The sequence below is a fragment of the Hippoglossus stenolepis genome, chromosome 2, assembly GCF_022539355.2.
Source record: "Hippoglossus stenolepis isolate QCI-W04-F060 chromosome 2, HSTE1.2, whole genome shotgun sequence".
Taxonomy (NCBI): domain Eukaryota; kingdom Metazoa; phylum Chordata; class Actinopteri; order Pleuronectiformes; family Pleuronectidae; genus Hippoglossus; species Hippoglossus stenolepis.
This window is the reverse complement of record NC_061484.1, coordinates 30,771,224-30,783,723: the sequence shown is the minus strand read 5'-3', so window position 1 is coordinate 30,783,723 and position 12,500 is coordinate 30,771,224. Positions and strand designations below refer to the sequence as shown.

At 49.1% G+C, this 12,500-nt stretch overlaps 2 protein-coding genes across 2 annotated transcripts in view; both read left to right on the top strand.

Annotated features, from left to right (window-relative positions):
• The first annotated feature begins 57 nt into the window (after nt 1–57).
• Nucleotides 58–5,007, top strand: tmem178a (transmembrane protein 178a). The gene is made up of 4 exons (XM_035175087.2): nt 58–654; nt 1,788–1,901; nt 3,456–3,593; nt 4,349–5,007. The coding sequence occupies exons 1-4, from the start codon at nt 141–143 to the stop codon at nt 4,588–4,590; spliced, it is 1,008 nt and encodes a 335-aa protein (XP_035030978.1). The 5' UTR covers nt 58–140; the 3' UTR covers nt 4,591–5,007.
• A 981-nt stretch (nt 5,008–5,988) lies between these two features.
• Nucleotides 5,989–12,500, top strand: part of LOC118120279 (son of sevenless homolog 1-like) — a 20,907-nt gene continuing 14,395 nt past the window's right edge. Inside the window, 7 exon segments of the mRNA XM_035175075.2 lie at nt 5,989–6,816; nt 8,587–8,712; nt 9,580–9,711; nt 9,803–9,967; nt 10,088–10,297; nt 10,381–10,524; nt 12,086–12,196. Of these exon segments, the coding sequence (XP_035030966.2) occupies nt 6,730–6,816; nt 8,587–8,712; nt 9,580–9,711; nt 9,803–9,967; nt 10,088–10,297; nt 10,381–10,524; nt 12,086–12,196 (975 nt within the window). The 5' untranslated portion in view covers nt 5,989–6,729.

The window sequence follows — 12,500 nt, the reverse complement described above, 5'->3', positions numbered from 1 at the left end:
CCGGGCCTGACTTCGGATTTATTTTGTAGGAGCTGCCGGTGTGTTTCCGGTGTGTGTTACCTGCGTGCACCTTGACGGTCGGTCCTGAGTCTCGAGGACAAACGGTGAACGGGCGCCGGGCGCGAGCATGGCAGCAGAAGATGCTCAGTAACGGAGACAGCGACAGGAAGCAACCGAAGAGCTGCTCCGGTGGCGGGAGCGGCTCGGTCCATGTCCCGGCCATGGAGAGAGCTCGGCCGGTGACGGTGACCGTGTCCGCGGTGAGCCTCGCGCTCAGCGTCCTGTCGCTGCTGCTGCTGGCCACCGCCATCTCCACCGACCACTGGTACGAGACCGACACCCGCAGGCACAAGGACAACTGCGACCGGCACGGATCCGACTCCAACGACCAGAAGAACCGGGAGATGCCCATCTACCACCTGCCGCTGGTAGACACCGGCAGCGGCGTGTCCCGGCAGCGGGACGTGGCGCTGATGAAGCCCGTGCATGTGGGCAGCCGAGAGGAGGAGCTGCTGGAGAACTGGAGGGCGATCCTGGGGATGGGCATCCTGGAGACGGAGTGCGGGAGGCCGCTGTTCTCCACTCACTCCGGCCTCTGGAGGAAGTGCTACTTCAAGGGCCTGGACCCGGACATCGACAAGCTCATCGACCGGGGTCAGACACACTGAGACACACATATACATATATATATATATATATATACATATATATACACTTATACACACATAGAGATATATATATACACATATATATATACACTTATACGCATATATATATATATATACACATATATATACACTTACACGCATATACATATGTATATATACATATACATATATAAATATTTACACTTATACTTATATATATATACACTTATACTTATATATATACATATACACACTTATACTTATATACTATAGACATATATACACTTATACTTATATATATATATACCTATATACACACTTATACTTATATACTACATATAAATATACATATATATATATATACTGTTCGAATAATATATATACTGTCATATATATGTATACATCAATACATAATATATATACTGTTTATGTGTACCAAATATATATAAACTGTTTTTATATATATAATTTTATTTACATTCACAATATTGCAGCATCCTCTAAAAAAACCTTTAATAGAAAAGAAAGATTTAGAAAACACCTGTGTCTCTCCTGTGTCTCTCACCTGTGTCTCACCCGTGTCTCTCCTGTGTCTCTCCCATAAGTCTCTCCTGTGTCTCTCCTGTGTCTCTCCTGTGTCTCACCTGTGTTTCTCCTGTGTCTCTCACCTGTGTCTCTCCTAAGTCTCTCCTGTGTCTCTCCTAAGTCTCTCCTGTGTCTCACCTGTGTCTCTCACCTGTGTCTCTCCTAAGTCTCTCCTGTGTCTCTCCTAAGTCTCTCCTGTGTCTCACCTGTCTCTCACCTGTGTTTATCCTGTGTCTCACCTGTGTCTCTCACCTGTGTCTCTCCTGTGTCTCTCCCATAAGTCTCTCCTGTGTCTCTCCTGTCTCTCCTGTGTCTCACCTGTGTTTCTCCTGTGTCTCTCACCTGTGTCTCTCCTAAGTCTCTCCTGTGTCTCTCCTAAGTCTCTCCTGTGTCTCACCTGTGTCTCTCACCTGTGTCTCTCCTAAGTCTCTCCTGTGTCTCTCCTAAGTCTCTCCTGTGCCTCTCCTGTGTCTCACCGGTGTCTTTCCTGTGTCTCTCACCTGTGTCTCACCTGTCTCTCACCCGTGTCTCACCTGTCTCGTTGTGTCTCTGCAGGTATTGCTGATCGATGCACCGCTGTCAAATATCACTTCTCTCAGCCAATCAGATTGAGGAACATCCCTCTGAACCTGACCAGGACCATACAGCAGGACGAGTGGCATCTGCTGCGTGAGACACACACACACACACACTGACACAGACAGACACACACACACACACACACACACACACACACACAGACACACACACACACACACACACACACACACTGACACAGACACACACACACACACACACACACACACACACACACACAAACACACAGGATCAGAGGAAGTCACTCTCAGACCACAGAAGAGCTGAAGGCCCACGCCGCCCCCTACAGGGCACAAGGCTGCTCTACACTCTGGGTCTGCACCTCCAAGTGGGATTAAAGCAGCGGAACAGGCCAAGCTGAGAACAAGCAGGACACCTCTGGGACAGGGACCAGCCGTGTGGCAGACCAGGTGCACTCACCCCACAGTGGTGAAGTGTTCACACAGTACTCTCCCACCTGGACAATAAAGATACCTACGACAGAATCCTGTACGTGTCTCTGGGTCCTGGACTGAGACACCACAGTCACTGCAGGTTGGAAATAACATCTCCATCAATCACCCTGAGCACTGGGTTCCCTCAAGGCTGCACACTCAGCCCACTGCTGCTCACACTGCTCACACACGACTGTGCAGCCAAACACAAGAGCAACCTGGGGGTCAAGTTCGTGGATGATACCACAATAGTGGGACTCATACGTGGAAACCAGGAAGTGATGTACAGGAAGGAGGTGGAACATCTGCTGCAGAGAAAACAACCTGGTGCTTCATGCTGTGAAGATGAAGGAGGTGATGGTCTACTTCAGGAGGTCACAGCCTGAGCACACTCGGCATCAGCAGCTCTACAGTGGAGAGATCTCTGATCACCTCATCTGGGATCGTGAAAAAAGCCCAGCAGGGACTTTCTGAGGAAACTGAAACAAGCATCACTCCCTACCAGCATCCTCACGACCTTCTACAGAGGCGTGGTGGACAGTGAGCTGACATATTGCATCTCAAGCTGGTGTCCCAGCTGCAACGTGTCGGACCAACAGCCCTGCAGAGGAGAGTGGGGGAGCTGAGGGGGTCAGTGGAGTCTCTGTCCAGGACCTGTTCCAGAGCCGGATCAGGGCCCTGATCTGTTAGAGACCCTCTCACCCGCTCCATCAGCTTATTGAGCTGCTGCCATCAGGCACGGGAACTATTAACTGTTAACTGTTAACTATTAACTATTAACTATTAACTATTAACTGTTAAACTAGTAAACAGCTTCCAGGCTGCTCCACTCAGAACTCTCAAACACTGCACAGACACTTTATGGGTTATGTTTTACCTTTTCAACATTTTACATTCACAAAACATTTTTAATTCACATTTGATCATTTAATTAACAATAGATGGGACTCTGTGTGTTTTTCATCTTGTTTTTGTTTGTGCGATCTTCTTTAGAGAAAATGACAATAACGTCTGATTTGATTTCTCTGTTTCCAGTGCTTCTTGTCGTCTGTTGCCATGGAAATGTGCCATGACAGTTTTATGTAATAGTACAGAGGGACAGTGGGGGCGGGGTGATCCGGAGGCAGTTACCATGGCAACACTCTGTTATCTCATTACTGTGTGTGTGTGTGTGTGTGTGTGTGTGTTCCAGACCTGCGTCGGATCACCGCAGGGTTTCTGGGGATGGCAGCAGCCGTCCTGTTGTGTGGGTGCATCGTGGCGTCGGTTGGATTCTTCTGGGAGGAAAGTCTGACTCAGCACGTGTCCGGACTGTTGTTCCTCATGGCAGGTAACACACCTGACACTGTGTGTGTGTGTGTGTGAGTGATTTGTTTATGTGTGCTCTTGTCCAGCTATCTTTGTGAGGACCAGTTTGAGTCTTGAGACTACAAACTGAGGACCTTTGTTGTCCTCACTTTGATTTCCTTTTAATGGACTGTTTGGGGGTTAAGACTTGGTTTTAGGGTTAGAATTAGGTTTAGGTTAAGAGTTAGGCTTTTATTTTGGATGGTTAGGGTCAGGATAAGGGCCTAGGGAATACATTATGCCAAAGAGTGTCCTCACTAAGATAGAAGTACAAACATGTGTGTGTTTGTGTGTGAGTGAGTAAATGAGACACCGTCTTTTATATAAGACCTGTGTCGCCCTCTGCTGGTCGCAGTCAAGACCTACACCCCCAAGTTGGGTTAGGGTTAGTAACCACTAACCCTAACCCTCTGTGTGAATGGGTAAATGGGTGAACAACAACATGAAGCTTCCTATCAGACCAGAGCAGCAGCCAATCAGAGCCCAGGAAACACTGTGGGGGGGGGTATTTTAATGTTAATGTTCACACATCATGTTATTTGAAACACAGATGAAAAACAGATTCACAAACAGTTAACATACAACATCTGTTTAGTTTCTGGTGCCATCATCAGACATTAGACGTGATGATGTCACATGACACGTGTCATCATGTGTCATGTGACATCATGTATGTTGATTAGTCCCTGACAGGTGACTCAGCTCTCAGACGTGTGATCATCTGTGTTCCGTTCTCAGGAATCTTCTGCACCATCTCTCTGTGCACGTACGCAGCCAGTGTGACCTATGACCTCTCCAGAAACCCTCCGTTCATCTACGGTCTGCCGGACGATGTGGATCATGGTTACGGTTGGTCGATCTGCTGCGCCTGGGCCAGTCTGGGTCTGACCGTGGCTGCAGGCTGCCTCGGCACCACCTTTCCTTTCCTGAGTCAGGCTGGAGCTCTGCGATCCAAAACCGCTCGTGCATCCTCCGTCTGAGACGCTGCTGCTCGCGCAGAGGAAGGAACTGCAGCAGGACGGGTGTCGTCCTCCAGGTGGAGCTGTGGGTTTAATCTGGAGCAGCAGACAAGTCTCTGCACCACAGCGCCCCCTGCTGACTGTAACACACCACTATGGTGTTTATGATGTGGACATTAATGTACCGTCTGTTAATTAACACACTCATGCACTGTATACTGACTGTAGTTGAGTCAAAACATTTAAACTGCGAAGATTTTTTTCAATTATTTTTATTATTTGGACTTTTCGATCGTGACTGCCCCCCTGTGGCCTAATCTGAGTTGACAGCAGAACCAGGATCCATGTTGATTCATCTGTGGATTATTTTCTCAGCTCAGCACACATATGAACATGTAGTGCATGTATGAACATGTAGTACACATATGAACATGCAGCACATGTTGGCTAACATATGAACATGCAGTACATGTATGAACATGCAGCTAACATATGAACATGCAGTACATGTTCATTCATGTTTATACATGAAGTTAATGTCTGAATAAGCATTACACACATATGTGTGAACATGTACATGTATGAACATACATGTGGTCATGTCCACAGGTTAAATGATATATAAAGATGTATGTGCTGCACTTTATGATTAAACATAAACATAAACTGTTTATAACTGACGATTAAACATTGAACATATGAACATGTTACATATTAACGCTGCATGAGTGTTTGACATATTGATATTGATTGATTGATATATTGATCCTTCGTCCATCGGGAGCTCAGGAGTGTCACAGTTAAGAGTTTGAACTTTAATAAACTTGGGTCACGTCTTCGCTCGGGTATCGATCGTTTTATCACCGGATGTGAAACCAGCAGCTCGCTACACTTTTCTTTCCAGGTGGTCACATGACGTGACGTGTGTTACAGTCGGTGTGATGTAACTGTACGTGCTGTGTACACGCTGTAAACATGGCTTGATATGTCCTGCTGATTAGTGTCTGAGGTCCTGAGTGCAGCAGCAGCTGAAGCAGAACCTGAGTCGCACTCGTTCTATTTTAGTTCAAACACGTGACACAGATTTACTTTTTATTGATCAGCTGTAAACAAACAAGAATAAACTGTTTAAACTGTGACAGAGATTTGATTTGATTGTGTTCTAAGCTCCTCTTCATCACTTAAAGAACATGTTCCACTGGAGGAGAACATCTGCCTGACCGCAGCTGGGTTAGGACCAGCATGCATCACGCTAGGTTAGGGTAAGTAACGTTGAACACGATTGGCTGCTCAGTTAACCAATCAGATGCTTCACTGACGTCATAGGCCGCAGTACCGCCCATCGCCGCCGGGGGCAGCAGACGAAACTGTGCCACGCGCTGTCATGAAGCCACGCCCACTCACGAGCACTGCCTGTGTACGTCAGGACCCGAACACTGCGCACGCGCAGCCGCTCCACAGACAACGGTACCGGAGTCACAACAACCGACAGCAACTCACCGTGACCGGCCTGTAGCTCGGTGACTGTCCGCCTATCGGAGGCCGGGACCGGCGCTGCTGCCTGACACGGGCCGGGGGACAGAGCCCCAGCGGACCCGTGGAGGAGGAGCCGGATTCCAGTCTCTGCCCCGAACACTCGTTCAGTCCGGTCGAATGTTACCAGCGGGGCGGGCAGCGCGGAGCAGCCGCTGATTCGCACCGATAACCCGGGTAGTCCTCACCGTGTGTCCGCTCACAGACAAACTCCGGATGGATCCGTCCTGTCGCTAACCGCTGCTAACATTAGCAGCCGGGCTACATGCTAACAGGCTAACGAGTAGCTCCGCAGCGTCACGCCTGGTACCGTTGATGTGAGCGGCTAACGACCACCATGCTGTGATCCGGTAACGGCTCCCTCCCGTTAGCTGCTAGCCGCGGAGCGACCCGCCAGCTGCGGGACGTCTGGCCGCAGACAGCTCTGCGTACAGCGGCGGACGATGGTCGCAGTGACGGCAGCTGCTCTGGAGGATCGGCCCGTCTCAGCTCTGCGCTCCGCTCTTCCTGGTGGACCCGGACAGACCCGGACAGACCCGCACAGCGTTCATGTAAACCGGTGAGCCGTGCGTGTCGGTCCGGTTGCGGCGCTCAGACCCCGCACACCCCGCACACCCCGCAGCAGACATGCAGGCGGCTCAGCTGCAGTACGACTTCTTCAACGAAGAGAACTCTCCGAAATGGAGAGGCCTGCTGGTCCCTTCACTGGAGAAGGTACACACACACACACCTGGCGTACAACACACACACACACCTGACACAACACACCACAGGCACACACCACACAACACACACACCTGACACAACACACACCACACCACAGACACAACACACACACCTGACACACCACAACACACACACACCTGACGTACAACACACACACCTGACACAACACACCACAGGCACACACCACACAACACACACACCTGACACAACACACAACACACCACAGGCACACACCACACACACACACCTGACGTACAACACACACCACACCACAGACACAACACACACACCTGACACCACACAACACACACACACCTGACGTACAACACACAACACACACACCTGACACACCACACAACACACCACAGGCACACAACACACACACCTGACACACAACACACCACAGGCACACAACACACACACCTGACACACCACACAACACACACACCTGACACACACACACACACCTGACGTACAACACACACCACACCACAGACACAACACACACACCTGACACACCACACAACACACACACACACCTGACGTACAACACACACCACACCACAGACACAACACACACACCTGACACACCACACACCACAGGCACACAACACACACACCTGACACATCACACAACACACCACAGGCACACAACACACACCTGACGTACACACACCACAGGCACACAACACACACACCTGACACATCACACAACACACCACAGGCACACAACACACACGCCTGACGTACAACACACACACACCTGACGCACAACACACACCACAGGCACACAACACACACACCTGACACCCACAACACACCAAAGACACCCGACATACAACACACCACAGGCACACAGCACACACACCTGACGTACAACACACACACACATGACGTACAACACACACACACCTGACGTACAACACACACACACCAGACACACCACACACACATACCTGACGTACAACACACTGACACACACACCTGACATACACCACAGACACAGCAGACACACACCACAGGCACACAACACACACACCTGACGTACAACACACTGACACACAACACACACACCTGACGTACAATACACTGACTCACACCACAGACACACCTGACGTACAACACACTGACATAACACCACAGGCACAATACAACACAGCACACAACACACACACCTGACGTACAACACACACACACGCACACACACCACAGACACACCTGACATACAACACACACACCTCAGACACACAAAACACACACCTGACAACCCTCACACACACAACACACACGTGTGTCTGTAGGAGACTGTGTTTGTCTGTAGGAGACTGTGTGTGTGTAGGAGACTGTGTTGTAGTGTGTAGACTTGTGTCTGTAGTGCGTGTAGTAGACTTTGTGTGTCTGTAGTGTGTGTAGTAGACTTTGTGTGTCTGTAGTGTGTGTAGGAGACTGTGTGTCTGTAGTGTGTGTAGGAGACTGTGTGTCTGTAGTGTCTGTAGGAGACTGGCAGATAAAGACACAGCTTCAGGTAATGAAGTCAGTCTGTTGATGCAGGTCAACACAACATGACAATCACCTGCATGTGACACACACACACTTACAGTCCTTTTTTTAAATGCTGAAAGACAACTGACTTACGTGTGTGTGTGTGTGTGTGTGTGTGTGTGTGTGTGTGTGTGTGTGTGTGTGTGTGTGTGTGTGTGTGTGTGTGTGTGTGTGTGTGTGTGTGTGTGTGTGTGTGTGTGTGTGTGTGTGTTGCAGGTACTGAAACAGGTGCATCCTACCTTGGGGTCCCAGCAGGAGGCGCTGCAGTACATCGAGGAGCTGATCCTGCTGCTGCTCAGTATGTTGTGTCAGGCTCAACCACGAAGTGTTCAAGATGTAGAGGTGACACAATCACACAATCACACATACACACAATCACACATACACACAATCACACATACACACAATCACACATACACTTACAGACACACACACAATCACACTTACACACACACACACTCACACTTACACACACAATCACACATACACTTACAGACACACACAATCACACTTACACATACAGACACACACTACACATACACAATCACACATACACTTACAGACACACACAATCACACTTACACACACAATCACACATACACTTACAGACACACACAATCACACTTACACATACAGACACACACAATCACACTTACACACACAATCACACTACACACTTACGCACACACAATCACACTTACACATACAGACACACACAATCACACTTACACACACAATCACACATACAGACACACACAATCACACTTACAGACACACACAATCACACTTACACATACAGACACACACAATCACACATACAGACACACACAATCACACTTACACACACAATCACACATACAGACACACACAATCACACTTACACACAATCACACTTACACATACAGACACACACAATCACACTTACACATACAGACACTTACATATACAGACACACACAATCACACTTACACATACAGACACTTACACATACAGACACACACAATCACACTTACAGACACAATCACACTTACACATACAGACACTTACACATACAGACACACACAATCACACTTACACATACAGACACTTACACATACAGACACACACAATCACACTTATACATACACAAGCATTCACACTTACCAAATTAGTCCAGATGTTTGGGCTAGTTAAGTCCAGATGTGATCCTCACCCCCCCCCTCCCCTCAGGAGCGTGTTCAGAAGAGTTTTCCTCACCCCATCGATAAGTGGGCGATCGCTGACGCTCAGGCCGCCATCGAGAAGAGGAAGAGGAGGAATCCACTGGCTCTTCCTGTCGACAAGATCCACCCACTGCTCAAGGTACACACACATACACACACACACACGCACACACATTCACACACACATTCGCACTGCGCTGACCGTGTTTCCCATGATGCCTTGCTGTCAGGAGGTGCTGGGCTATAAGATTGACCACCAGGTGTCAGTATACATGGTGGCGGTGTTGGAGTACATCTCAGCTGACATCCTGAAACTGGCAGGAAACTACGTGAGGAACATTCGACACTACGAGATCTCACAGCAGGACATCACTGTGGCCATGTGTGCAGACAAGGTACACACTCACTTATACACACAGACACACACAATCTAATACCCAGATTCCTCTCACCTGTCCTTCTCTCACCCGTCTCTGTCTCACCCGTCTTACCTGTCTGTCCCACCTGTGTTGCAGGTTTTGATGGACATGTTCCACCAGGACGAGGAGGACATCAGTGGTTTCCCTCTGATGGACGAGGAGCCGTCAGCCAATGAGGAGCAGAGTTACTATGAGCTGGTGAGGAGCTTCATGTCCGACGGTCGTCAGTACCTGAGACACCTGAACCTTCTGATCAAGGTGTTCAGAGAACCATTCACCTCCAGCCCCATGCTGTTCTCTCCACACGTACGTATCAGCTGATCACACTCATTGATCCTCTGTAAACTGATCACACTCATTGATCAGTCTGATTGATCTGTCTCTGTCAGGATGTGGACAGTATCTTCAGTCGGATCGTGGATATCCATGAGGTGACGGTGAAGCTGTTGGGTTTGATTGAAGACACAGTGGAGATGACGGATGATGGAAGTCCTCATCCTCTGGTGGGAAGCTGCTTTGAGGACCTGGCTGAGGTCTGTACCTGTAGCTGGTACACCTGTACCTGATACACCTGTACCTGATACACCTGTACCTGATACACCTGTACCTGATACACCTGTAGCTGGTACACCTGTAGCTGGTACACCTGCAGCTGGTACACCTGTACCTGATACACCTGTACCTGATACACCTGTACCTGATACACCTGTAGCTGGTACACCTGTACCTGATACACCTGTACCTGATACACCTGTACCTGATACACCTGTACCTGATACACCTGTAGCTGGTACACCTGTACCTGATACACCTGTAGCTGCTACACCTGTACCTGGTACACCTGTACCTGATACACCTGTAGCTGATACACCTGTAGCTGATACACCTGTACCTGGTACACCTGTACCTGATACACCTGCACCTGATACACCTGCACCTGGTACACCTGTACCTGATACACCTGTAGCTGGTACACCTGTAGCTGGTACACCTGTACCTGATACACCTGTAGCTGGTACACCTGTACCTGATACACCTGTAGCTGATACACCTGTAGCTGGTACACCTGTAGCTGGTACACCTGCAGCTGATACACCTGTAGCTGATACACCTGTAGCTGATACACCTGTAGCTGGTACACCTGTAGCTGGTACACCTGTAGCTGATACACCTTTAGCTGGTACACCTGTAGCTGGTACACCTGTACCTGATACACCTGTACCTGGTACACCTGCAGCTGGTACACCTGCAGCTGATACACCTGTACCTGATACACCTGCAGCTGATACACCTGAAGCTGGTACACCTGCAGCTGATACACCTGTACCTGGTACACTTGCAGCTGGTACACCTGCAGCTGATACACCTGTACCTGATACACCTGTAGCTGATACACCTGCAGCTGGTACACCTGTACCTGGTACACCTGTACCTGATACACCTGCACCTGATACACCTGCAGCTGGTACACCTGCACCTGGTACACCTGCACCTGGTACACCTGCACCTGGTACACCTGTACCTGGTACACCTGTACCTGATACACCTGTAGCTGGTACACCTGTACCTGATACACCTGCAGCTGGTACACCTGTACCTGATACACCTGTACCTGATACACCTGTACCTGATACACCTGCAGCTGGTACACCTGTACCTGGTACACCTGCAGGGTACACCTGCAGCTGTACTGCAGCTGATACACCTGCACCTGGTACACCTGCAGCTGATACACCTGCACCTGATACACCTGCAGCTGGTACACCTGAGCTGGTACACCTGTACCTGGTACACCTGCAGGGTACACCTGCAGCTGATACACCTGCAGCTGATACACCTGCAGCTGATACACCTGTACCTGATACACCTGCAGCTGGTACACTTGTAGCTTATACACCTGTACCTGATACACCTGCAGCTGATACACCTGTACCTGATACACCTGTACCTGGTACACCTGTAGCTGATACACCTGTACCTGATACACCTGCAGCTGATACACCTGTAGCTGATACACCTGTACCTGGTACACCTGTAGCTGGTACACTTGTGCCAATGTGTTTGCTTCTGTCTGATGTGGGATTTGGTTGACAGGAGTTGGCCTTTGACCCCTATGAGACGTACGCTCAGGACATCCTCCGTTCTGGTTTCCATGAACACTTCCTCAGTCAGGTGTCCAAACCTGGAGCTGCCTTCCACCTGCAGGTAAGCCCCGCCCCTGACTCTGACATCAGAGCTGTGCAGGATTCTCCTGTAGTTTGACATTTACTATTCAGTCTGATGTACAACATCAAGCATTCAGTTCAAAGAGGCTTCTCCACAGCAGCTAAAGCTAAAGCTCATGGGAATTGTAGTTTTAGGTGACATCATAAACTCTCTACACTATTAGTCAGAATGTGTAGAGAGAACATGAACGTGTCTGATGGTCTGACAGATTATACACAGTGATGAAGATGATGATGAAGATGATGATGAAGATTCTCTCTCTCTCTCTCTCTCTCTCTCTCTC